The following is a 27,429-nucleotide window of genomic DNA, read 5'->3' as shown; positions in this document are numbered from 1 at the left end:
ACTAAATTAAATTTATAAATATAATGAATCTCTTAAATTAACATTCTAATACTCTACTCTTGGCAAACCATAAAATCCTCTTACATCTTTCAGCAATAAACTCCAAATCTAAACTCAATTTCTCCACTACATATTTCAAGTTGAAATCAGAAGATGAATCTCTCCTATGGTCTCATGCACCCAGTTATTTTAAACATTATAAATACTGAAAATGTGAAATATAGTTTGTCCCTAAATTTAAATACACAAGTGTTAGTGCTATGTATTTCATCTCTTGATCTTTCTGTATTTAATTCTACATCTTCCCAAAGCTAGAATACATTAATTCATTCCCATCTCAAGAAAATTGTGTTTATTTCTTGGCCCAAGGCAGGATGTGAGTCCCAGGGTGATTTTTCCAGCATCAAAAATGGATGCACTCAACATTTTAGAAAATTAGTCACTTGTTCCAGCTGAGGATTTCAAGTATAAATCTTTCCAGTTGCAAAGGTTGGTTTTGTGGACCCGCCTCCTGGGTTTAAGTGACACCATTATCTGGTTCTTTGCTCCCATTTGTGTTAGAAAACCAACCCCATTCCCCAGGTTGCTTCGCCTGCTTGACTGGATTCAGCTAATCATCGTCCTGTTTGATTATATTGAGCTTATTTTCTAATTTTTGTCTTTGTCTGCTGTCCATACAAGCATGTAGTATTTCCCATGGCTTGTACTGTACTGTCTTTAAAGAAGACACAGAGCCCCAGGAACTCTGTGGGACTACATTCTGTTCGAAGTGGGAATGGAGAAGGACAGAGCCATCTGTGTGTGATGGGAGAGGGAAGGAGCAGGCAGGACACAGCAAAGGTCATGCTTGGGAGGAGGGAAGTAATGGCCACCAAAACCCAGGCAGGGACTCACTGATTCCTCCTTCCAAGCCCTGTCCTCATTTGTTACCGCCCATGCCCCATGACAGTGGTGGTGACGGATTTGGGTGCCATCTCACCTCTCTGCTACATGCAAAGATATACTATGTTATTTCCAACACCCTGATGTCCCAAAGGGAGTGCAGATCTTGCTCCCCAATTGGTAGCCTGAGAGCCATTGGTAACCACTAACAACATTTTTCTACCAGAAAATTCTTCACTGAAAAGTGCCCTTAGGTGGACTGCTCTCTGACTGCTGTTCCTCCAGCCTTCTTTTCTAGCATTCCCTGTTTTCCTTTCCTTTCCTCAATGGACTTTCACTCTCCCCTTTCTCTCCACACAGGACCTCTACCTTGCCTATCTCCCCTTTCTCCCTCACGTTTAGTTTGTAGTTCCAGTTCCCCTTTAGGTTGAGTTAGCTTCTTCCTGTATAAGCTCCCACCGTCTAATGGATGTCCTCTTGAGTAGGACCCACACCCAGGTTCCTGTACCCTTCAATGCTGTCTTCCCCACGGGGCTGCCCCGTTGCAAGGACCGTGTTTGTGTTTACTGTCAGATTCCCAACACCCATACGTGTCCGGCATCTTCCACAGAACCACGATATTGAATTGAATTTAGATTGGAACTCTAATCTTCTAAATTAAAGAACACATAATATATCTTGAAAGCTGGTGTTGGAGGAAAACAGGTTTAACGAGGAGTCCAAGGAAGATTTCTGAAGATTTCAAAGTTGACATAGAGAATAAGCTTTTTATCGAAGTTTCATATAAGGGTGACAAAAATTTTTCCTCTTCCTCTGAAGCGTCAAGTCTTCTGAAACAAACTGATAATAGGCTGATTAATAGGAGAAACAGCATGCAAAGTCATTGTTATACAATCTGCACAGAAACACACAAAGTATGGAACTCCAAGAAGGGCCAAATGGTTGAAACTTAAATACCCTCTTCAAAGGGGACAGGGAAGGGGTGGGGTGGAGGCAACTTTAGAGGGGTAGTCAATGCTTTTTAGGGGGAATGAATGATCCCAAAGCACAGATGAAGATTGTGAATAATTCTCTTTGGAAACCAGCAATAACCTGTGACAATATTTGTGTAGTGATGTTCCTCAGGTCTCTTCCTGTGTAGGAGTTTAATCTTCTCTGGTTGATAAAGTTTCAAGGGGGGATTGGAATTAAATTTTTCTCCTTATTGGTGGACCCTGACTTTAGGTGGCTAAGAGAACTTCAGAGAAAAGCTGACCCCTGCACTTGGGTGGGTAGATAGATGGGGACAAGGGAAGGTCAAAGGGACCTTGGTCCTCAGACAGCTTCCACGCCCTTCCAGTTTCCTCTCAGGCAAAGTCCTCAGCATGTCAAGGGCCATGCTTTGACATAATGTTTTCTGAGTCCCAAACTAACATATATAAAAGTGCCCAGTTCCTCAGGGTACAGACTGGAGGATGTTCACCATGAACCAGCGCTAAATCCAGGAACAGAACACTCCCAGCTCCCAGGTGGCCTCTTCGTGTCCTCTACCAGTGACTTCCCTATTTATTCAACTTTAAAAGCATCATTTTTTCTGGTGCTACTTCATTGCTTACAGACATTAGCAGCAGTGAGAACAAATGTGGAGTGTTAGGCAGCTCACTGTTTTAGTTTCCTCATCTAGAAAATGGATTTGACAATAGTGGCTTCCTAATGGTTTTAATACTAAAACATACAATAAGGGTTTGCAATTGAATCAGTTAAGGGCTGTCTTGAAAACAGGAACCTCTTTGAGTCTTTCAAACAAAGGCAGCTGGTATCAGGAGAGCTAAGAAGCCCAACAGTCTAGTGAGACAACCCAGAGCTCACTAGCAGCAGCAAAGCCTACCATCCCCAGGCCCAGAGGAACAAATAGAAGGAACTGTCCTGTCTGTCAGAGCCACTGTCATGTCTAGTAGTCAGGAGCTAGGATCCCTACAAGGGCTGAGCTGCAGTCTCCAATGACCACGGAGGAATCAAAACCATTACCAGAAAGGATGTCCCAGAAATAGCAGTGGAGTGAGGGGGGTGGGTGGACATAACCTCTCCTTCTGCTTTCCAATCCAATGTCAGTCCTCCCACCGGCCAAATGTATCTGGAAGCCAAAGAGCAAGGAGCTTAGGGGAAGCAGGGTTCACTGGGATTAAGAGAAAGACAGATATTATTATCTTTATCTAATGGTAAGCTATATGTATATCTGTTCTTATCATTGATAGAAATACTTCAATAGCATTAATCTTACATTTGTCCATAAACATCAAGATTCTTTAAGGGTCACAAGTAATATTCCATGACCATTGCTCTATTAAAAAAAAAAAACACTACAAAATTGAATCACTTAAAATAGCAACAATTGCTAATTTGCTCATGAACATGTACTTTGGACAGGTGTGAGAAGAGACAGCTTGTTTCTTTAGCATGTGATGGATAGACTGGAATACAGAGGATTTACTTTCTCACCACTATATTCTCAGTGTTCAGAATGTGACCTGGAATTTAGGAATATATTGCAATAAAAAGAATTTGATTGGCCAAATAAATCCCAGCTGAAACAAGTCCTATTTATAAATTGGTTTTTTTTTCAATTTTTTCATTTGAAGCCATTATATTTTATTTTTTTAATTTTATTGAGGGATATATAAAATTATACATAAAAGTGATATTTTCATTTTAGTCCGTCAGCACTGTGTTTCCTTAATTTACCACCCAAAGATTCTTAACTATTAGGAGGAGATTAAGATGTGAAGGCAGAGTAAAGTATCTCAGAAAAACGAGAAGTGGGGTTCCGAGTACCAGAGATTGAAAACTATAAATTATCTCCAGTAATGGAAGAGGAGCAGGGTCCCACACATTTCTTGGTGGCAGTGGCCCAAAGAGCTGTCAGGTCCCTGGAGAGATGGAATAATAGCCTTGGCAGGTGGCAACATGACCAGGATTATGGGAGATCTGAGCAGCAAAAACAAGGAAAATCCAAGCAAGCTATTATTGTTTGCTGTGTAGCACACAAAATCAGTAGATAGCACCCAGAAATGAAAGGGCCACATGGGAGACAATGATCTCTGCAGATGACCCCCAAAATGAAGCCACATCACCTTGATATGGCCCCCAGAAAGTAAGAAGAACGCTCTAAAAATGACTGAGTTAAATTTCTTGCCAACTTGGCAAAAGAGGCATGGTGTGAGAAATTAACTTGATTTGTAGAAAATAATTTTCCTCTAGAGCTGGCTTTGCAGCCTGAGATTCCTATCAGCTAAATAAGAGTGATAAAGAGGTCGGCTGAGGTGGAATTAAATTGCAGACTGCAGAAAATATGTGTATGGGGCGGCGGCCGCTGGAAGGTGGATTGGTGGAGATTGGGTACAGAAGGCTCCCTAGGTCAGGATCCCCCTGGAGTGTTGGGAGGGAAAGTGATTTTGCAAGCTCCTCCACTACGTGGTGTTTCTGCATGCAAATTAGCTTATAGCTGATTGGCTAATTCCAGAATGACGTCAGTGAAAGGAAAAGCTGTGGTGATTCATGCACATTTTCCCCAGTACATTGTTTTGCTCCACAAAGTTTGTTCTACTTTCTTCCTCTAAGTAAGAACATCTGAATGGCAAAGTAGACCAACACGGCTGAACAGAGCGAGCCATCCATGATTCATCCATGTTTTTCTCCTGTCGATTCAGTTAATATATCTTAGAGGTGGAGTTCTACCTTCTTTTTTGAATTCTTGTCTCCATAAATCAATAGCCTCAACTTGTTTTTCTACCCATTACATCAAACTAGCCTTGCTTTTTAAAAGTCCTACATTTAATTTCTTATTTCTTTAATGGAAACTAAACTTTTAAAATATTATTTTACTAAAATCATCTCTGGAATGCTATTGTTATCAAGTTGCACACATTTTAAGTGATATGTTCCGACTACGTTTGTTCATAAACCTTATTGTTTTATCTGTGCATCTTGACAGAAAAGAGATTTTCTGAACGCTCACCCAGATTCTTGTGGAATTTCATGTAGTTCCTTTATTAGCCTCCAGGTGGCAACACCGGCACCAGGCAACTTGCTCTCCTGGGATTCTGAAAGATTATGGGCCAGGGGAAAGGCTGGCTGGGCGTGCCTGTTCTCAGAACCAGCACATATGAATAAACCTTGCCTTCTCCGAATTGCCTCTTAGTTTTGTCCAATAACTGTCCTTCAAAAATCTAGCTTTGAGGACAGACGGGTTGTTCTTTCTCCTCTGCCTTGAGCTCATGACACTTGTCATTTATGTGGGTTTTCTTTTAAGAGCTCCGACCAATTCTTTTGTGGCTTTAACATACAAAGTAACTCTCGAATCTGATTCTCTTCCATGACCTCTCTTCAAGTGCTACCATCTCTTACAACAGCCCCGAGAGTGGCTGGTTTGTTCATCACCCGAGGTCCAAGTGCCATGAACTGGAGCACTTGGGAAGCCCTTTGGTAGCTCTAAGTAACATGCAGTACAATTCGGGGCCATCTTTCCACTGCTTCCATTACTTCTGTCCTTCCTACTAACAGACTGTGTTAATATCACAGTTGTGCCGGATACTCTACCACCCCCGCCCCAGGTTTCTACCACTGTTCACTAGATTTTCAATTTATATTTAAAAATACAGCCACTTACTTCACTACATGAAGATTTTAAATAAACATGCTGTGCAACCATCTAATCTGTTGGAATCCTTTCTTTTTAAAAAATTCTTATTTTTTATTTGTCCAGTGTAAATGCGATTTTCTACAAAAAAAAAAAAAAAAGCCTTTCTAAGTGTTCTTAACCAGAATTCTTCTGCCTTCTACCATCCTCTGATCATCCTGAGTTTGTGCCTACACTGTAGCTCCTAAATGCCGGTGTCGTGGAGGGAATAGGGTGAAGCTGAGAGATCCTGGTTTTGTTTCGTGCCTCTTCCACTTCCTAGGGCAAGTAATGAGAACTTAACTACTCTCTGGGCCTCAGTTTTCCCGTCTGTAAAGTGGGAGGTGTGAATAGCTAACTCACTTAGCAGTTGTGAAAATGAAATAAAAGAACCTATGTACTAAGGATTTAACTGATCTTGGATGTCATGAATAGAACTGGGGGTATTTATCCAATCACTCATTTAATAAGTATGGGGGGGGCTTATCCTACAGGGGAAGACACACAACTAAATAAATAAATATGTAATATAATGTTAGGTACTGACAAATGCTAGGAAGAAAAGTCAAAGAGATAAAAGGATTTGGGAATGATGAGGGCAGTAGATGAGACCTCACTGGGGAAGCTGTGGCTGCAGAGCTGATCTCCAGTCACCAGGCCGAGGTCGGTGGGCAGAAATCCATGGCTGGGAGTGGTTACAGGAAACACCTCCCAGTCTGCAGGTGGCTGCGGGCTGAGGCTGGGTCACCAACAGCTGGGATGCTGAGACTCACTGGGGAACACAGCCACAGGAGGCCACTGCAACTTGACAGAAGGGAGTCCACTACGTGTCTCTTCCCCAAGCACCTCTTGTGACATTTTGGATCACACTATCCCCTTGGCATACCCCTGTGGTTAGCTGGTTTTCTCTTCCAGCTACCTTTCACAGCCCTCAAGGAAGAGAGCCCATGAGTCAAGGAAGAGAGTCTGTCTGTCTCTTTAGCCAGCAGAGAGGTTGGCAGGGCTTCCAGGGTCCCCTGGGCAGTGGCACTCCATGCAGGCTTTTGTGCTCGGCTGCAGAAACAGCCAAGTGACAGGACTTCCTGAGACTCCTGATTCCAGATGGGGAGTTGACACAAGGCTCTTCTATCCTTAGATCACCCTCCGCTTATCTCAGTATCTGAAGCTGATCCTAGATAAATGTAGGTAAGATCCTATCTTCTTATTTTCGAGAACATATGTACTTAACCAATACCGTTTTCTTTGCATTCATAAACCAGTCCAGCTTGGAGAATTTTTCACGCAATGTTGGGGAAAGAGACGGGAAGCAGCAGATCTTTCTTGATTTGCATCTGAACCAAGGTTCTTAAATTTAGAACAAAAAATATTAGACTACCTTTGTCCTCTTGTTCTGCCCCTCTGAGGTAATAGGACTCACAGATCCAATGACCTGTTTGGGGATGGTCACAGGGGGAAATAAAAAACTATTGTAGATAAGCATTGGCTAAGATTTCACAATATCATATTGCCACATGTGTAACTATTTACACTTTCAAAATGCATTCAGTCAAGAAAAAAATGATAAGAAACAAGCAAGAAAACTGTTTACAAGTACATCCTGGTGAACTGGGTCAGTTATGGACTGCATCCGTGTCCAATTAGGAGACAGACACCACCCAGGAAATCAAACAGGAAATGTTTAATAAAAGAATCATGGTCAACAAGTGATTGATTAAGAAGGAATAAAGGGAAATAAATACAGACTATCCCAAGAAGGAGGAAGAGTTCCCTGGGAAGGGTGAACTTGTTGGAAGGGGGAGTGCTAGGGATCTTCTCCGAGACTGGGATTGAGACCTCACTGGGGAAGCTGTGGCTGCAGGCTGTGTTGCCTGGACACAGAGCTGATCTCCAGTCACCAGGCCGAGGTCGGTGGGCAGAAATCCATGGCTGGGAGTGGTTACAGGAAACACCTCCCAGTCTGCAGGTGGCTGCGGGCTGAGGCTGGGTCACCAACAGCTGGGATGCTGAGACTCACTGGGGAACACAGCCACAGGAGGCCACTGCAACTTGACAGAAGGGAGTCCACTACGTGTCCCTTCCCCAAGCACCTCTGTCAGCCCTGGAGTGGGAGCCAGAAAAAATAAACAGAAGCACACTAGCATTAGGAAGAGAAGCCCCTTCCACCCGCAGTTTCTTTCCAGTGCCCTCTACTGACTGTGTGTCACCATCATGCCAGTGGCAAAGGAGAAATCTTCACAGGGTCTGATTCCACTAACACAGAGGAGGCAAAGAAAAGTGAATTTGGAAGTAAGAGGCAATAATTCATGGGGAGCTGACACAAGGCTCTTCTATCCTTAGATCACCCTCTGCTTATCTCAGTATCTGCAGCTGATCCTAGAATTAAATAAAACATTAAATGTGATCAATTGGGTGTTACCACAGTCTCTAGAAGAATTTACTCAGGGTTGAGAACTGGAAAAATCCTGGAGCTTGCACTTGGGGTGGCAGCAGGCATAAATTGACCGCCAATAAGCAAATGAACAACAACAACAACAAAGATACCTGTGAGTGGTACATATAGACAGTGGAATATTACTCAGCCATAAAGAAGAATGAATTTTGTGGCATTTGCTGGTAAATGGATGGCTCTGGATACTATCCTGCTAAGTGAAATAAGCCAATCCCCCAAACCCAAAGGCTGAATGTTTTCTCTGATGTATAGACGCTGACTTACACAGCGGGGAGTGGTGGAGGTTCACAGATGGGGGAAATGGGGGAAAGGGCAAAAGGATGGGAATGGGAAAGACAGTAGAATGAATGGACATAACTTTCCTATGTTCATGTATGAATAAACGACCAGCGAATATATGCAAGACTGGCTTCTTCCTTGGAGGAGTGAGGGGCGGAGATCCAACTTTCAAAGATAAAATCATACATTTTGGGAAGTTATACTCCATGTGTGTATGATATGTCAAAATACATTCAGTTGTCATGTATGACATGTAAAAAAGAACACATTTTTAAAAGTTTTAAAAAGATACCAATGATAATTAGTGCCATAATGAAAGGAAATGGAGAACTATGCTGGGGGATAAGAGGAGCCTCTTTTTAAAATGGGCATACATTGAAGATCTCTCCAGAGTGATGGCAAAAATTGTGGGTTTTTTTTTTTAAATGAGCAAAAATGATTACTGGTCTCTTGTCTAGCACACCCTTCAGGTTATTCTCTGCCTATTATTGTCTTTGAGTTATTTTACAACTGTATACAAAAAAAATCACAGATAATTGACAGCAATGCAAATGAACTTGATCCATGAACATGCATATGGATTTTGTCCTTTGAAAGTACCATCGGATCTCTGCCCTTGGATCTCCGTCCTTCACTCCTCCAAGGAAGAAGCCAGTCTTGCATATAGTAAGCAAATTAACTGTAACATTCCTGGTGGCCTGTCTTAGTCTGTTTTCTGTTGCTATTCCAGAACACCAGAAGCTGGATAATGTATAAAAGAAAGAAGTTTATTTAGTTCATGGTTCTGGAGGAGGGAAACTCAAGATCAGGCAGCCACATCTGCTAGGGCCTCGTGCTACATGGTAAAATGGTGATGGCATTCCATGGTGGGAGTGTAGGCAGGAATACAAGGGAGCACAAGTGGAAGAGTCAGGACATGAGAGCTGTTGAGATAACTAGCCCACCCTTAAAGGAACTGCATTAATCCCTTGGTGAAGGTGCAGCCCGCCATGTCCTAATTACTTCTTCTTCTTCTTCTTCTTCTTCTTCTTTTTTTTTTTTTTTTTTTTTTGAGAGAGTGAGAGATAATTTTTTAATATTTATTTTTTAGTTTTCGGTGGACACAACATCTTTATTTTACTTTTATGTGGTGCTGAGGATCGAACCCCGCACCCCGCGCATGCCAGGCGAACACACTACAGCTTGAGCCACATCCCCAGCCCCTTCTTAAAGACATCACTGTTATGCTCGAATTCGGGACCCCCAAAGACCACCAGAGACCCAAGATCGATGCAATTAGCAAAGAGGTGTTTATTGCGAGCTAGCTCAGTCCTCTGCACGCACACACAGCAACTGGTGATGCTGAGAGGCCCCGAGCCCAGGGTTTGCAGCATTTTTATACATTTTTATACTTCACATACATCATAGCCTCTTTTAGCAAATCATCACACACCACGGGAAATTCAAATAACAACTCTAAAACATGGTTAGCACATTCACTGGCGGGAACAAGTTGGGTAGGGGTGATTGGTCAGTACAAAAGGGGTATTCGTTTGAACTGATTGGTTTGAGCCAAGAGGGGTGTACGTGCTGAACTACATGGTTTCCCAACTTGTTATCAACCACCATAAACCACTGGGAGGGTCATCTGGCATCCAAGGTATTTCCCTGTCTCATGCTGATTGGTGGCTGCTAGGGGGCTGCTATGAATCCCCACCTAGCCTGACTGAGTCAGGGACACCTGGCGCAGCAGATCTCTCCTATATATTTGTAGATAAACAACTTAGCAGGGTGGGAATGTGCCTAGGAGTGCTCTGTGGGTTTTTCCAAAGACTAAGGTCATGTCCCTTCTTTGGACAGGCTTTGCTCTGAGGTAGAGGCTGGTTACCTCTCAACATCATTAGTGGGGACCGAATTTCAACCCATAGCATGGCCTTTATATGACGTCTGTTTACCTTTTAACCCATTGTAACATTTTCTGGGTTCCCTCACTAATGAGTTAAGTGAAATCTTTGATGTGAGTACATTTTGTATGAATTGAGTCCTAATTTGCCTTTCAAAAACAAAGAAAATCCTTGAATACATTGAAACTCCTTCCCCCAAAGACTATTATTTGGGGGATACCCAGTCAACATTCATATCGCATCAAACTAATGAGTTGATTGGACTGTACACTCCTTCATTATTTGTATATTGATAATACATGCCCAAGATCACCACAGCAGGATGGGGTCAAGAGAAAACACAGGCTTTTGATTTAGAGGTTGACATACTTTCATCACGAGTACTTATGAAATCAAAAAGATATTGATTTTTCCAACATGGTTGGCAGTTACAGGAATGTTTAACAGGTCTCCTCTTAGCTGTTTTGGAGTCCATGACACAGTTGGGTTCATAGAATTTTAAAATAGCATAGGGAGTTGAGAAATCATCTAATTAGATTCCTTTCTTTTGTAGGTCAATTAGGCCAAAAATGCCTAGGTGATTTGTTAATCAAGATCATTATTTTAGTCTGCTTTTCATTAATGTAACAAAATACTTGAAATTGGGTGATTTTATAAAGAAAAGAGGTTTATTAAGCTCACTGTTGTGAAGGCTAAAAGTTCAAGTTCAGGCAGCCCCATTTGCTTGGCCTCTAGTGAGGGCGTAACAGTAAATGGCAGCATGATGAGAGTGTATGTGAGAGTAAGAGATCACGGTCCAGGTAGGAAGTCAGAGAGAGACTGAAATCCCATGATCCCTTCCCAGGACAGCACCCTCAGCAACCTAAGGACTTCCCTCTAGGGTCCACCTCTTTAAATTCCCATCACCTTCCACATCACCTCAGAGAGGACCAAACTTCCAACACTCGAACCCTTGGGGGACGAACCACAGCCATAGTAATCATCAACTAAAAATGGTAAGCTGAGGTTTAAGCCAGTCTCTTCCTTGTCCAATAGTCTTTCTTCTACCCCCCTGATGTTGGAGCCTACTATAATTTCACAAGTGATTCTTGATAATGCTCATACATAAAATTCACTCCACAAGAACCGGGGGTGTCCTTGAGCTGTAGCATATGTTAAGAAAAAATCTTGGATACAGAGAAATTTGGCTTTTCATCTTGTTGTAACACTTATTTGTGTTCCTGAGTTTTAGTTTCACCAGCAAAGTAGGCATAGATTATTATAAAATAATAACAAATGTAAGAGTATTACAAAGATTAATAATACTCTATCAAAGAACTTAGCACATAGTAAATGCTCAGTATGTCTTGTCCATCACTAAAAGGCAATCCTCACATTTAAAAAGATAAACACACACACACACACACATATAAAAGTAACCATCCATGTGTCTTTGGTATTTGAGTAATGCACAATTGACAGTACTGACACTTTTATAATCAATTTGTTCTTTTATATTTACATGAAATTTACACAACACCCCCACACAACTGTCTGTTTAAAAAATCCATCTTTATTGAATGAACAATGCACAAACATAAGTCAACTGTTCATGAATCAATAGTCTCTCCACCTCCCACCCTTTCATTTGGATGCCTGGATGCTTGAAAATAATCCTTATGTCTTTAAACACAATCTGCTTACTTTTAAACTGTTTCAAATGAAACATAAAACACTGTTTTTGAAAGTACAATAATAGGCTCTGGAGTAGGAAGCAATCAGAGTGAGGGCATGATTCTGTACACCAATCTTCTGCGTAGGTGACAAAAGGCTCCGAGTGGTGGTCACCCAAGGCCCATTCCCATCAATAAAAATAAACAATATTTAACACTTTATGGTGAACAAAAGGGTTTTTATACATAGATTTAAGTTTTCATAAAAACAAGGATGGCATACCCTTTCTATCACAATATATGAGGAAGAAGAGAAGATTATTCAGACAGATCAACTCCCTAGATCACTGAATTTGCTTTATTGCTGTTAGTTGTTATTTGTTGGTAGGACAGCCACAACAGAGTACCACAAATTGGATGGCTTAGAATAAGAATTTATTGTCTTACAGTTCTGGAGGACACAAGTTCAAAATCAAGGTCAGCAGGGCCATGCTCCATCTGAAGGCCCTAAGGAAGGATCTGTTCCTGGTTCCTCCCAGCTTCTGGTAGTTCCTTGGCTAGTGACCAACTATAATTCCCATCTTCACATGGCATTCTCCCTGTGTGCACATCCATCTCTGGGTCCCAGTTTCCCCTTTATCTAAGGACATCAGTCAAACTGGATTAGGGTCCACCTTAATGATCTCAAATTGATTATCTGTAAAGACCTTATTTCCAGATAAAATCACATTTACAGGTACTAGGATTTCTAAGAATTTGGAGAAGACACAATTCAACTCATAACAATTGCCATTTCCTCCTCCCTCCGTTGCCAAACACAGAGGTGGCCAGCAGTATTCATTCATTCAATTAGCTTTTGAACCCACAGTCAGGATCTGTTTTGGTTATTGATACAAAAAATGAACTGGACAGAGACCCTGTCCTTGTGAGGTCACACTGTGGAGAAAATCTGAAATACTTTGACAGTAAGTACTATTATTGAGCAGGTATTACTATTATAGTAGGTACTTTTATTAATATTTTTAATAGTGTGATAAGTGATATATGTATCAGACAGGTTTAGAGAGCTTCTAAGTCTGCCCTAGGGGTAAGAAATATTTTCACAAATTGGGTAGCTTTTAAGTCCAAAAGGACATACACTAGATGCTCAAAGGTGGTTGCAGTGAGTAGCCAACTCCAAAGTGGAGCGTTTTATAGAGGAAAAAAAAAAGTACATATACAGGGTAAGAGACAAATGTTAACTCCACGAGGGCTGGCTTCTCAGAACATTACCTCCTGTACCTGCAGTTGTGTGGACAGTGCCAGTTTCATTCCCTAAGTAAGCCTTGCATGAATATAAGGGCATGTCTAAGGCACAGCATGGCCTGCAGTGCGTTGGCCCTTGGAAGAAAAGGCAGCAGCAGTCAGAAGAGCTCTCTCCGTAAACCACACTCTGTGCAAGAGATTAGGGCTGTTAAGTTCATGGTATGTCGATAGTATTAAGAAATCCCAGGAGGTTCTGGAACGCCTGGCACCCGCGCTGCCGATTACCCCCTTCCCTAAGTACAAACGGGGGTGCCGCGCCGAACAGAAATGGTTACAGGCGCCGCACGCTCTAAAGCGGGGTTCTCCGGCTAATGCTGGATTTAAGCACATGGTTTGGCCCTGCAACGTTAATTGGCGCCTCCTACTGTTTTCCTTTTACGCCAACCTCCCCTTCCAGCTTCGCAGTTAACTCTCGGGACTACTCGGAACCGTCTCCAGGGTTTCCCCACGTCCCACTGGAGAAAGCTACGCGCGCACTTTGACGCGCGAGCCCGCATTCCCTCTGGACCGCAGGGACAGCGCACGCGCGCCCTCCCCAGCACTGCGCGCGCCCACGAGCTCCCCGCATCCCCGTGCTCATCCGGGTCTCGGCAAGTCTCAGCCAATGGTGGCCGCTCACAGCCCCCAGGGGCGGGGCTAAGCCTCCCCCTCACCCTGGGCCTGTGGTCACCAAGGGTGCCTCCAGGGGACAGCGACCAGGCGGCTGGGGAAAGGGGGAGAGGCACGGAGCCCAATATCTGGTCAAGGATCAACATTTGGGGGGATGAAGCTGTTGCTGCCTCTCTGGAAGCGACTGAAGCGCGAGCAGATTCCCCAGTCAGAGCTAGCGTAGTAAACACACTTCAGAAACGTGAGGTGCCGGGGGTCACGTGGGGAGTGCGTCCTCCAATGAGGAGCCGGGGGCGGAGCCGAGGCCGCTGACGCGGCGGTCGAGGCGGCGGAGTCACCCGGGCAGCCTCGGGACCGGTCACCGGCCGGGAACCGTCCAGCGGCCCCGACCACCGCCTTGGTCCTCCTTGGTCGCTCTCGGGCCGAGAGGCAGCGCCGCCAGCCGAGGCTGAATCGTCTCCCGGCCCTCTGCGGGGCTCAGCTGAGGCGGGCCGTTTTCTACGCGGGGGCCGCCTTGGTGGGGCGAGGTTTCCGTGACGAACCTCCTGGGGCTGCCCGTGCCAGCTCGGGCCGTCGTGGCGGCTCGAGCTCCTGGAGTTGGCTCGTGCTCCGGGGGTCCCAGGCCCTCGAAGTTATGCGTCTCCTCCGGGCAATTGCAGCGGGCGCCGGCTCCTAAAGGGCGTCACACGGGGACTCCGCCGTCCGGGCAACCTCCATTCATCTTCCAGCTGCGCCTCCAGCGCCCTCGCCTTCTCACGTCCCCTCCTCGGATTCATTTTATCCTGTCCCCCCTCTGCCGCCCTTTCCTCACTCCTTGGGTGCGGCGGTTCTCCTGGAAGCGCAGGTGTCGGTTATGAGCCGGACCCTCCTGCTTTGAATTGCTGCGTGGAGGAAGTCGGTGGTAACCCGCCTGCCCCGGGCATGGGGGTGAACGCCGTGCACTGGTTCCGAAAGGGGCTCCGGCTCCACGACAACCCCGCCCTGAAGGAGTGCATCCAGGGCGCGGACACCATCCGCTGCGTCTACATCCTCGACCCCTGGTTCGCGGGCTCCTCCAATGTGGGCATCAACAGGTGGCGGTGAGTCCAAAACTCGTGGGATATTGATTTCGTTGTCAAATGAATCAGATGTGCGTGAATTATTTGAGATGGGCCGAATCTGAGGCTTTAGAACCAGGACCGCTTTGCTCGTACCGTTTAAAGAATTGTAGGTGCTCTCAATGTGAAGTGGAATTTTTAATTTAGTAGTTCTCAGTCCAGAGAGTACTGACGACTTAAAACATCTCGGCCTTCAGAGGTAAATGACATGTCTCTGCGCTGAACTCCTCCCGGCGATTTATGGAGTTGTGTTAGTGGTGGAGTTAAAGATTTAACACCCTCCAGATCTTAGTGGGCTGTGGATTGATTCCCTTGGCCTCATTGTGGCCGTTGAAAGGATTGTGGTCTTTTAATGTTTACGTTTGTGTGTCTAGGTAAACTCAGAAATAGTATGGAGAAAAATCATTCATTCAGTACAATCCACTCCAAATCCAGTTTTGTTCCCCCTTGAGGTTACTTGCAGAAAAAGCAAAGAAAACAACATAATCTGATGTTTGCTCAGCTCTTCCTCTCAACTCCTCCTTGTGGCTGACAAGACAAAGCACAGTTTTTCTTTCTAGCAAAATATAATCCTTCTAGGGATCAGAGAACTGGAAGAAATCCTAGAGATATTTTATGATTTTTTCCTGAAAAACCAGACTAGATGATTGTTAGGCCCCCTGGTGGAAATGAAAGCTTTTGTTCAATGGACAGATTACGGATCACTTACTATATGCCAGGCGTTGATTTAAATGTCAGATGTAGTAGTGAATGAAACAGAGTAAAAAGCCTTGTCCTCCCTCTTCAAGCTTGTGTCCCAGATAGTAAAATATATTTTTAGTTATTTAGCTGGTGATGAGTGCTGTAAAGGAAAATAGGGCAGAGAAAAGAGATAAGGAAAACAAGAGTAGGTATGGGGTTGCAATTTTAAATATCAATGAACAGTATAAGAATTACAGAGGTGACAGCAGACCAAAAACATGAGGGGATGTAAATATCAAGGAGAATAGTCCAGGCAAAAGGAGAAGGCCCTGAGGTGAAAATATGCTTGACCTTTGGAAAAAAACAACTGATGGAACCAGTATAATTGGAGCACAATAAGTGAGGGAAAAGTAGTAGGAATGAGGTCATAGTTGTCATAGAGCCAGACTGACTGGAGCTTTACAATTACCAAGATCTATGCTTTTTGACTCAGAGTGAAGTGGAAATAATTGCAGGATTCTGAGCAGAGAAGTGACGTGATCTAGCTTAAGTCTGAAAAAAAATTTTTCTCTGGTTGTGATTCTGAAAACAAACTGAATTACGGAGTAGAGTGGACAAAAAGCAGGAAAACCAGTTAGGATACCATTGCATTCATCCAGGTGAAATGAGAATGGCATGTACCATAAGTGATAATAGCAGAAGTAATAAGAAGTAGTCAGATGCTGCTTATTTTCTAAAGGCAGAGTACACATAATTTGTTGGTAGATTGAGTACATGATGTGAGATAAAGAAAAAGAACTAGGAATTATTTCAAAATTTGAGGTAGAGGAACTAGGATTGGAGCTGCACTTTGCTAAGAAAATGAAGCCAATCAGAGAAGCCTTTGGGAGAATGATGGGCATTCTCTTTTGGACTTTTAAGTTTGCATGTTTTATACACATCCAGGTGGAAACAGCACATAGGCAGTTGGAAATATCTGAAGCTCAGGACAGAGATCCAGGCAGCAAGTATAAATTGGAGCATTATTAGTTTATAGATAATATACATAGTCATTTATTCATCCATTCGTGTATTGAACACATATTTGTCAAGCATCTACTATTCTAGGAATGTGGGGGGTCAGAAAAAACAAAGCAGCCCTAGATCCTCAACCTATTGAAGATTCATTATGGTGGAGCCATGAGACTGTATGAAAATATTATAAAAATGTGTGCAGATTGAACCTTGGGTACTCTTCATGTTCGAAAATTGTGTAGAAGAACCAGTATAGGGTACTGGAAAGGAGCTGCTAACAAAGTAAGAAATTAAAAAGACTATGGTGTTGTTTGCTTGTTTCTACTGTTGTTTTGTTTTTGGTGGCACTGGCGGACCTCACACGTGCTGTGCAACTGCTGTTTACTGAGTTACATCCCCATCCCTAAAAGTATAGTGTTTGACAGGAGAGACTCTTTTGTCTATGTCAAATGCTGCCGATAGATCAAATAAGAGGAAGACTGAAAATTCAACTTGGATTTAGTATTTTGAGGTCTTTTGTAATCTTGTCTGTAGTGGCTTTAGTAGTATCAGAGGCAAAAGTCTTTTTCGAGTGATTACTAAGGACTCATAACATCATGTTCAGTGGTTTTTGCATATTAGTAAATCACCTACTGTTTTTGAAAGAGAGTGCCCTAGAGTCAATTATTTTATATTTATGTAACTTTATTAATTTCCTATTTATTATAATACCCAAACTCCTTAGATTGGCATTCAAAATCTACCTTTTTGCCTATGCATCTCATTTCCTACTGTTTATAGAATGTGACCTCAATCCTAGCAGGGGTAAAACTCTTAGTTTTCATTCGAGGCTTTATTTTCTTTAATCAGAATTCTATAGACTTTTGAGGTCAAGAAATAAATTTTTAAAAATTATTTTACTGGAAAAGTACATTAACAAAACTACTTTTTGATGTTACCATCATTTTGTTTAAAATCAATGTTTTAACATTAAAGCAATTTTAAAGAACATTGTCTTAGAATAAAGTACTTAAACAAATGAATAAAGTACTTTAAACAAATGAAAGTTTACATCTTACAAAAATTATACTCAAAATTTTATTATAAAATCTTATACACCAACATTCACAGAAGTATTAGTCATAATCGAAAGGTAGAAATATCCCAAATGTTCATCAATAGATTAATGGAATTTTTTAAAATACAGAATATATATTAAACTGTTATTTGGCCATGAAAAGAGTGAGGTATTGATATATGCAACAACATATGTGAATGAACCTTGAAAACCTGCTAAGTGAAGAAGCCAGTCACAAAATTCCACATATTATGTGCTTTTATTTATAGGAGATGTTTACAGTGGGCAAATATGTAGAAACAAAGTAGAATAGTGGCTTCTTAGTACTGGGAAGTTGGGAAGTGTTAGCCAAGAGGCCCAAGGGGTTTTTTGTTTGTTTGTTTGTGTTTCCTTTCTTTCTCTCTGCTCCCCCTCTCCCTTCAGTACTGGGGGTTGAACCCAGGGTCTTGCATATGCTATCAAGCACTGAGATATATCCCAGCCCTCCTTCTCAAGGCCCAACCCAAATACCTCATTTCTATAATACCTTTTTTAAAAAAACTTACCTTGCCTGGGGATGATCATTAAGTCTTCTGAAATCTTATTTTTAGTATGCTTCTCATATACTCTTAGCATTTACTGTCTTCATTTGTGAATACTGGTATTATCTTAGTTTGGGCTGCTATAACAAAATATCTTTTAATGGGTGATTTATGAATAACAGAGATTTATTTCTCCCAGTTCCAAATGCTGGGAAGTTCACAGTCAAGGCACCAGCAGATTTGGTGTCTGGTGAGGGCATTTTTCTTCATAGGTGGCACTTTCAATTTGTCTTTACATGATAGAATAGGGGGAATAAGCTCCCTTCACCCTCTTTTCTAAGGGCACTAAATTCACCCCTGGGGATAGAGTTCTTGTGACCTAATCATCTCTTTAATGTGGATTAGGGTTCAACCTAAGAATTTGAAGGTGCATGACATTCAGTCAATAGCAGTTGTAGTCTTCATATAATCATTTCTTTCTTACTTAACAGAGGTTTTACAATAGTGAATAAAGCAAAAAAAGTCTCTGCCCTTCTGGAGTGTTCATTCTAGTAGGAAAAAACAGATACCTAAACAAATATATGCCATAATGTGTTAAATGCAATGGAGAAAAATAAAGCAGAATGTGAAAACATCCCTGAAGGAAATAAGCAAGCTATGGGGAAGGAGCCCTTATTGTACTCTCTGAAGCATAGTTGGTATTTAATACAGATTGTTTAAATTTTCCTTAGAAGTCTAGGATTTAGGGATGGAGAAATTATTTTATTTCATTTAGATGCTAACGTATACCTTAAACTCATAATTTAAAAAAGATTTCCAATGAACAGATTACTTTCATTGTTTAAACTTCAATATATTCATTACACAGTTGAAGCTATCATATGTACAGTCTCTTGATTTTTCAGTAACTGAATCTATAAATGCTACCTGCTCTTTCTAGTGTATGGTTTCAGTGAAAGAGATATTGCCATCTCTATTCAGAAGCATTCCTTTTGTCTGGGATTCATTTCAAATACTATGTTCAGGTTTTTATTATTATTATTGTTTATTCTCTCACCTTTTTCATAAAGAGAGATAAAAAGAGTTTTATCCTCTTTTTAAAGGTTACTTTCAATCAACCTTTAAACATGTGTAAAATCAAGCTCTGTGAAACAATAAAACAAAACAAAAAAAGCCCACAACAACAAAGGAACAAAAATGTATCCTTGACTATGTTCTTCTCCTGTAACTGTGTAGCTCAGGTCCTTAATAACTAAACTTCTTGAACAAGATGGCTACAACTTGCTGTTTTCCTTTATTTTATCTTCTGCTTACCTTGAACCAACTTAGAACTAGTCTACAGCTGTACCCCACCCTCCCCAGGCAGAACTCTACCAAAAGTGTTTTTCATCCAAAGGACACTTTTAAACTTTTCACTCCTTGATTTTTTCTCAACATGTGATACATTTTGCCACACCTTTTTCATGCCTTGGCTTTAGTTAGAGACCCTCCTATGTTTGTTTTTCTGCCAAATTTTTATTGGTGTTCTTCCTTCTCTTCTCTTTCTGTTCAGCCCTTAAATGCCCCTGAGGTCTTTGATATACACTCACTTTTCATTGTACATGTTTATAGACAGTCTCATCCCTTCTCATGAAGTTAGTTACCATCTTTATGCCCCAAATTCTCAAGTCAGTATCTTCAGCCCAGCTCTCTCTCATGATCCCCAGATCCGTGTATGTTTCTCCAAACTATTTGGTTGCATGTATTATTTTAACTTAAACTCAACTTGCTCAAAAGAAAGTTCATCTTCTCTCTTATCTTTTGCCCCCAAACAAACAAACAAACAAGCTCAAACTTATTTTTCCTGTGTTTTAGTAAATGATACTACCATTTACCAAGTTGCTCAATTTATGGATTAGGTCGATTTTATTATCCATTTATTTAACAAGTATTTGACTCCCTACAAAGAATGTGCTGATTACTTTGCTAATATGCGTGAGTGATAGTCCACAGATAATATTTCTGCCGTCAGTAAATTTTCAGTACAGAGAGAGATTTATTCAGAAATAAAATAATTACACAAATGCATTATGGTGACAATGGATTTGTCTCTTAACCCCATGTCACTGTTTTGGTTTTTTTTTTTTTTTTTTTTTTTTTGTCCAAATTATTTCAGGAGCCTATAAGTTATCCATCTTGTCCTCTTCTAATTCATTCTCTGTACAACAACTAGAGTGGTATTTTAACGTAAAAAATATGATGTGTCATTCATGTTTTAAAACCCTTCTGTGACACTTATTTACCCTTTGGTTAAAGGTGGAAAAAGCCATAGAATTGTTTAGAAACCCTATATAATCTGGTCCTTTGCTGCTTTTTCCAGGCTTGGGCAATTGTTTCATCTGACATTTGAGCTGATCCTTGAAGTATGAAACAATCTTTATAAGTAAAGAATGAAAGGAAGGGAATTCCAAGCATAGGGAAGAAAATTTCAGAATGAAGGAAAAGCACAAGGAAAGGCATGATATTCTGATACTGACAAGGAAGCTGGTAGAGCTCAATCATGTGCATGAAAAGATAGTATTGTTTAGTACTCATTTGTTTGCTCAGGCCAAACAGGATTAAACAAAAGAGTTTATTGGGAGATGTAATTGAACAATCCTGGGGAAACTGGCTTTGGACATTTGTTGATGCTAAGACTCAAAAGATGTCACCAGCGTCAGATTTCTCTTTTCATCTCCAAATTCCTATTTGCCTTGGCTTCTCAAGCAGGCTGTCCTCTGGTGGTTAAATACAGCAATGACAATATAATTACAGCAGTAAAGTGTGTGCCTCTGTCCTGGAAGTATTAGTAGAAGTTTTATGGCACTTTAGTAGCTCTGTTGGGTCTAGTTTTTGAACCAGTTATTGTGAGCCTCAGATTGTCTTAACTGGAGTTGTGTTCCGCAATTCTGGAAGCGGCTCAACTGGATGGAAGTACCTGAAGTAAAATGAGTAGGAAATTTGTGGGTACCCTGAAACAACAGGTGCCTGTTATGTAAGAACTCAGATCAGAAAATGGTACAATTCAGAAAAGCCTTGACCTCTGGGGAAATATAACTTCAGCTGAGTGAAGAAGAGAGACAGGATACAAGGGAGGCTTTGTCAACAGTTCTAATGTAAGATAATATGGGCTTAGGTTATAGAACACAGGAATAGACTATATTTAGATGAGAAAAAATAGTGAATTCAGTTTGGGTCTCTGGTGAATTTGAATTACTATTAAGATATCAACATAGGGAAATGGAGAAATAGACATTCATGTCTGGGACTGTAGACATTAGAGCTGTGGATATGAGAGTAATTCCTAGATGAGTAATAGATGAAACATGATTGTATGAGACTGTACAGAGTAAGACCCAATCAAAACTTTGGTGAATACTTAAGACAAAGAGAAACTGATGACAGAGATAGAGGAGAATAAGAGAGAGAGAAGAAGAGCCAGAAGAGTGCTGTTATCATGGGAACCAAATATGACAAGAATTTGTCTGGGTTGTGCTGGTTAGGTTGAGTTTGATAGTCAGGCAGGAAAATTGTCAAGGACTTGGAAGTGGACAAAGGAAATTGCCATATATCAGGTCCTTTAGATATTGTCTAAAGGACCCTTCAGGACTATATGATTCTGATCAAGGAATATGCAACATTGTCCTTGACTGACTAACCTGTTTTATGACTCTGTAAAAAGGGAAAAATGTTAAGTTGCAGAAAACTAATAGCAGTACAAATCCTTCTTGCCTCTACCAATGCAAATGATTCCCTTTCTGTGCTATGCAAATGAATTTTGTAGAATGGGAATTGCAAATCTCTGTAAACCAGATTCTCATTGATCCTCATTAAATTTTAACGTCTTACTAGTTCCTTCATGAATTAATGGTGAAATAAAATCTTTACCATATGCTATGGTTTAGATATAGTTAAATTGTGTATCTCCCAAAGGTGTATGTCCTAGAAGCATGGTCTCCACATGTGATCTTGAGGTGATTGAACCTTTAAGAGGTGAAGCCTAGTGGAAGGTAATTGGGTCAAGGGAGCATCACCCCTAGAAGGGACTATTTATGAGACTGTATAAAATCCCAACAAAAGGTTTTTATAAAGGGGAGTCATCCAATATGCTTGGATCCCTTTTATGTGGCTCTTTACCTTTATACTTCTCTACCCTGTTGTGACAGCTGCGGGGTAGGGAGCCCACAACAGAGGCTGATCAGAAGAGTCCTCCTGATCTTGGACTTTCAGTCTCCAAAACAGTAAGCTAAATAAACCCCTTTCCTTTAAAATGTACCCAGACTTGGATATTTTGTAATAGCCACACAATATAGATTTAAAGGCACCACATTTTCATTTCACATTTGTATGGGAGTGATTTTATTGTTTTGAAAATCAAACCGTAACTATTACAAAGGTTTTGATGATCTGTGAGAGAGTTCTTCAGTATAGTATTAAGGATAGAGTTCATATTGTATAGAATATTACCAAATGTGTGTGTTAGGTGAGGGGGAGGAGTGGGAGGGATGACTAAATGTTGGACTGTGAAGGAAGATTTATATAGAAGAGGCAAGAAATGAGCTGGAGGCATAGAATCTGAACAGGGTGGGAAAAAGTGAATTTGGGGTATATCACCAGACTTATAGTTGAGTCTGAGCATAGTAGAATAGAAAATGAGATGTATATATAAGGCAAAGCCTGCATTTGGCGTTCTTTAAATAGAACACTGTAACAAGTTTAGAACATTTGGCTGTCCTGACCAACCTTCTAATCCTTGCTTTCCTACTAAATAACAATGGGACTTGCCTTAGTTAAGTCACTTTTTTTTTCACTTAGTCATCCAGAAAATATCACTGAGAGCCTGTTACCTGTCAGGCATTGTTATACAGAGATGAAGTCAAGGTTGGGAATATAGCTGGTGTTAGAATATGTGCTTAGCCCATGAAGGGCTGTTAAATGGGACCTCAGTAGAAATATACAAAAACAATCATGGAGCACAAAGGAAAGATCTCTGGGGAGATGGAAAAGTGCCGCAGTCCCGCTGCAGCAAAATAACCTGGGGTCGGGGGTGAGGAGGAACTTGGTAGATTGATACAGCAGGAGTGGGAGCCATTTATTGTAGGACAGAAGGGGTATATATACATTACACACAGCTTATCTTAATTAACATAAACTAGATACAGCAGTCAACCAATAAGGAATCTCCACATTTAATGGCTCACAAACCACTCCCTCTGCAAAATGCCAGGTGCCATCTTGACTTGTTTACAGACTCTAACAGAAAAGGGGTAAAGGTGGTTGATGGGTGTGTTCTGGGGAGGTGTGTGTGTGCACACATGCATGAGTGTTGGGAAGTGGGGTGTGAGATACTGATTTGAGAGGAGTTTCAGAATGTTTCTTGAAGAAGATTCATAAGTCAGTGTCTTCATATGAAAAGGGAGATACTGAAAAAAAGCAAAAACAAAAACAAACCTCTCTTATCTGATACCACTGGGATCCACAGTCAGTGATTTGAAAGGCAATCATTAAAACACACACACACACACACACACAAAAAAAAAAAAAAAAGTAAAAATGCACATTACTTTGACAGTTTTTGATGGTAAGACTTACTTCTAGGTCTCAGTTCTGCCGCTCACTTCTTTATCCACATTCACTTGTTAGGTGATTTCATCTAATTCCTTACCTAAGTATCTGATGATTTCCTACCATGCTTTCCTGTACTGACCTCTATCTTCAATTCCAGACTCACATCTAATATTTTTATGTGGATTCCAAATACAGCTTCATTTTTGTCCCCATCTCCCCCACCTCCCATCATTTTTCTGCATCACAATAATGGCGACGTTCATCTAGTTGCTCTGCAGAAACCAGAAACCCATTCATACTTTTTATCCTTATGTGTCATATCTAGTCCTTTACTGGCCTTGGTCTAATTCAAAGTACCTCTATTCTTCCCCTGCCCCCTTATTGTGAATTAGCATCCACATATCAGAGAAAATATTTGGCCTGTGGTTCTTTGGGATTAACTTATTTTGTTTATCATAATATTCTTTAGTTCCATCCATTTACCAGAAAATGCCATAATTTCATTCTTCTTTAAGGCTGAGTAATATTCCATTGTGTGTATGTCTGTGTATATATATATACATATATATATATATATGTATATGTATGTATGTATGTATGTATGTGTGTATATATATATATATATATATATATATAACAACTTCTTTATCCATTCCTCTGTTAAGAGCATTAAGATTGGTTCTATAGTTGAGCTATTGTGAATTGAGCTGCTGTAAACATTGATGTGGGTGCATCACTGTAGTATGCTGATTTTAAGTCCTTTGGGTATAAACCAAAGAGTGGGATAACTGGGTCAAATGGTGGTTCCATTTCAAGTTTTCTGAGGAATCTCCATACTGCTTTCCAGAGTGGTTGCACTGATTTGCAGTCCCACTAGCAATGTATGAGTGTACCTTTTCCCCCACATCCTGAGCAGTGAGGACTTAACAGGCATGCACTACTCTGCCTGTCTCTGTCAGAGATTCCATCTCTGTGTAGTTTTGATTTGCATTTCTCTAGTTACTGGAGATGTTGAACATTTTTTCATATATTTGTTGACTGATCATATTTCTTTTGTGAAATGACTGTTCAGTTCCTTTGCCCATTTATTGATTGGGGTTTTTTTTTAGTGTAAAGTTTTTTGAGTTCTTTATATATCCTGGAGATTAATGGTCTATCTGAGGTGCATGTGATAAAGATTTTCTCCAGAACATCTTCTTCTGTAGACTCCAGAAGGAGCTAGTTTGGGAGTTAAGATGATACACTTGGTTTTAGTTATATTGAGCTTAAAGGAATAATAAGACATTCAAGTACAATTGGTTAGCAGGAACTGAAGCTAGGAAGAGAAACTGGGACTAGATGTGTATATATAATTGGAAATAATACTTTGAGAGGTGATAATTAAAGTTAGGGTGATGAATTTATGAGAGCACTGAAAGGGGGTGTATGGGGAAATGAAAAGGAATGACCATCTTTACTTTTTTTTTTTTTTTTAAATATATCTGTTACCTGGGCAGAGTAGTGCATGCCTTTAGTCTCCACTGCTCAGGATTCTGAGACAGGAGGGTCTCTTGATCCCAGGAAATCAAGACCAACCTGGGCAACATAGCAAGACTCCAACTAAAAGGAAAATGTGTGTTTGTATGTTAAACTTTTTTTTTTTTTTTTTTTTTTTTTTACCCAAACTTTTATTGTCAGTATTAGAAACCTGGACCCTCCACATCAGAATTTTCTTTCCTTCCCCACCTCCACCAATCTCCTGTCCCCCAAAGGGTTTCCTTATAAGTAACTATTGAAAGCTATTATCTCTTTGTCTATTTATTTGATGCTGGGAATTGAACCTAAGGCCTCATGCGTGTTAGGCCCACATTCTACCACTGAACTACACCAGGGGTTTGTCTGCGGTTTCCTTTTTTGTCCACAACTTTTAAATTTATACCATCTCCCTGTTGCTGCTGTTGTGTGTATGTGTGAGTGCATGTGTCCATGAGTTTGTGCAGCATTCACTATTTTTTAATAGTTCACTATTTTTTAATTGTTGGAGGTCGAGGAATTGAAAGTATGAGTTCCAATTTTACCATCTTAATGAAAGTTATTTCTTGATTGCATAAACAATCCCGTTTAACATACCTGTCATAAACAGTCCCATAACAAATTTAAAACAAATTAATTAATTAAAAAAATAAATAAACAGTCTCATAAACCCTGAAAAAGAAATCCCATTACCCAGGAAGAACTACCAGTAACATTTAACCATTTTATACCCTTTGAACATATACACATATACATTAATACATACATATTGTATATTTATATAATTAGGGTTATATCATTCACTGTAAATGCTATTCCTTCCCCCGCCCCCTTCTCTTTCTCCTGTCCACTTCCATTAGTTGCTGCTGCTGGGACTGTTACTAGTTATCATAATTTATTAGGGTTTTCTTAGTTTCCTAAGAAATCTGGGCAGAACTATATCTACAAGAGAAATGATTGTCAGATAGAACCTTGTACAGAGCTTTGTTTCTTGTCATAGACAAGACTGCCATTTAGATCTTATTCCTAAGACCTAACCCTTGAATATTTTTTCCCCTCTCATTCATGCAACCCACTGATCATCTTTATGTTACCGTAATTTGTGGTTTTGTTTTAGGCATTGTAGTTTTGCTTTTTTAGCATTTCATATAAATGAAGTCAGAGTACAATCTTTCATGTTTGACTTCCTTCACTTAGCATAAGGCTTTTGAGATATATCCATATTGTTGTGTGTATTATTTCATTATTTTCTGTGCTTAGTAGCATTTTTTGGTACAGATATACCCCAATAGTTTAGTTTACTTGTTCACGGGCTGTGAAGTCTTTGGTTCTTCGTGGTGTGGGAATGAATGATGCTACTGTGAACACATGGTTACACATTCACTTCTTCCTTCCTCTATCCCTTTTTTACTTCCTCCTTCTATACTTTTTTCTTCCCTCCTTTGTCATTCATTTCTTTCTTGTTCTTTCTTTCCCTTCCCTTGTTTCCTTTCTACTTTCCTTAATAAATTTTGAAAGTGCTGTGGTTTTCATGTGGCTTGCTCCTTAAAGTTTCTTTGGCTGGAAGCTCCCCAGTGTAATAATGTAAAAAGTGGTGGTGAATCCTTTAAGAGGTAGGACCTAGTGGAAATCAATTAGGACATCAAGCTTCTAGCCTTAATAGAATAGATTAAAACTGATCTCATAGAGATTAGTGGTATAGAGTAAAACTGATCTCATAGAGATCAGTGGTATAGTACTTAGTCACCATGTGCAAGTCCTTGGGTTTGATCCCAGCACTGCAAAAAAAAAAAAAAAAAAAAAGTAAAGTGTGTCAGATATAGTAATGGAATACTAGCCTTTTAAAAGCAGAAAATTCTTTGTCATCTTCCAGATAAACCTGGAGAATATTATGCTAAATGAAAAGAGGATGTTATGCTAGCACCATGAAACACTGGTATTTAATTTAAAATGAATAACATTTTTTATGAAATCAAGTAGTTTCATATATAAAATATCATCATATAGCAAATATAAAAGAAACCAATGATAGTGAAGTTTTAAATTGAAAAAAAAAAAAAGGTTAACCACTAATATGCTTCTTATGAAGTAGGGATATGTTGCCCAAAAGATGAAATTCAGTTATAAAGATATTGATATGTATCCTTCTATATGAAGAGGCAGAATAAGCTATTGACAATGTTATTTTCTGTATGATATCTTGCATGTTATATATTAGGGATATACAGTGTGGAAGAGTCAATACTAT

General features: G+C 40.5%; 1 protein-coding gene across 2 annotated transcripts in view; it reads left to right on the top strand.

The window, feature by feature from the left end:
* Positions 1 to 14,051: 14,051 nt before the first annotated feature.
* Cry1 (cryptochrome circadian regulator 1) overlaps positions 14,052 to 27,429 on the top strand; it is a 61,422-nt gene continuing 48,044 nt past the window's right edge. The window contains exon 1 of one of the 2 annotated variants that reach the window (XM_076855076.1): positions 14,052 to 14,792. In XM_076855076.1, the coding sequence (XP_076711191.1) occupies positions 14,635 to 14,792 (158 nt within the window). In that variant the 5' untranslated portion in view covers positions 14,052 to 14,634. The remainder of the gene's footprint in view (positions 14,793 to 27,429) is intronic. The other variant, XM_076855075.1, reaches the window with a different exon arrangement.

This window comes from Callospermophilus lateralis, chromosome 4 (assembly GCF_048772815.1).
Source record: "Callospermophilus lateralis isolate mCalLat2 chromosome 4, mCalLat2.hap1, whole genome shotgun sequence".
In the NCBI taxonomy this organism is placed as follows: Eukaryota; Metazoa; Chordata; class Mammalia; order Rodentia; family Sciuridae; genus Callospermophilus; species Callospermophilus lateralis.
This window is presented reverse-complemented; position numbering and strand designations above follow the sequence as displayed.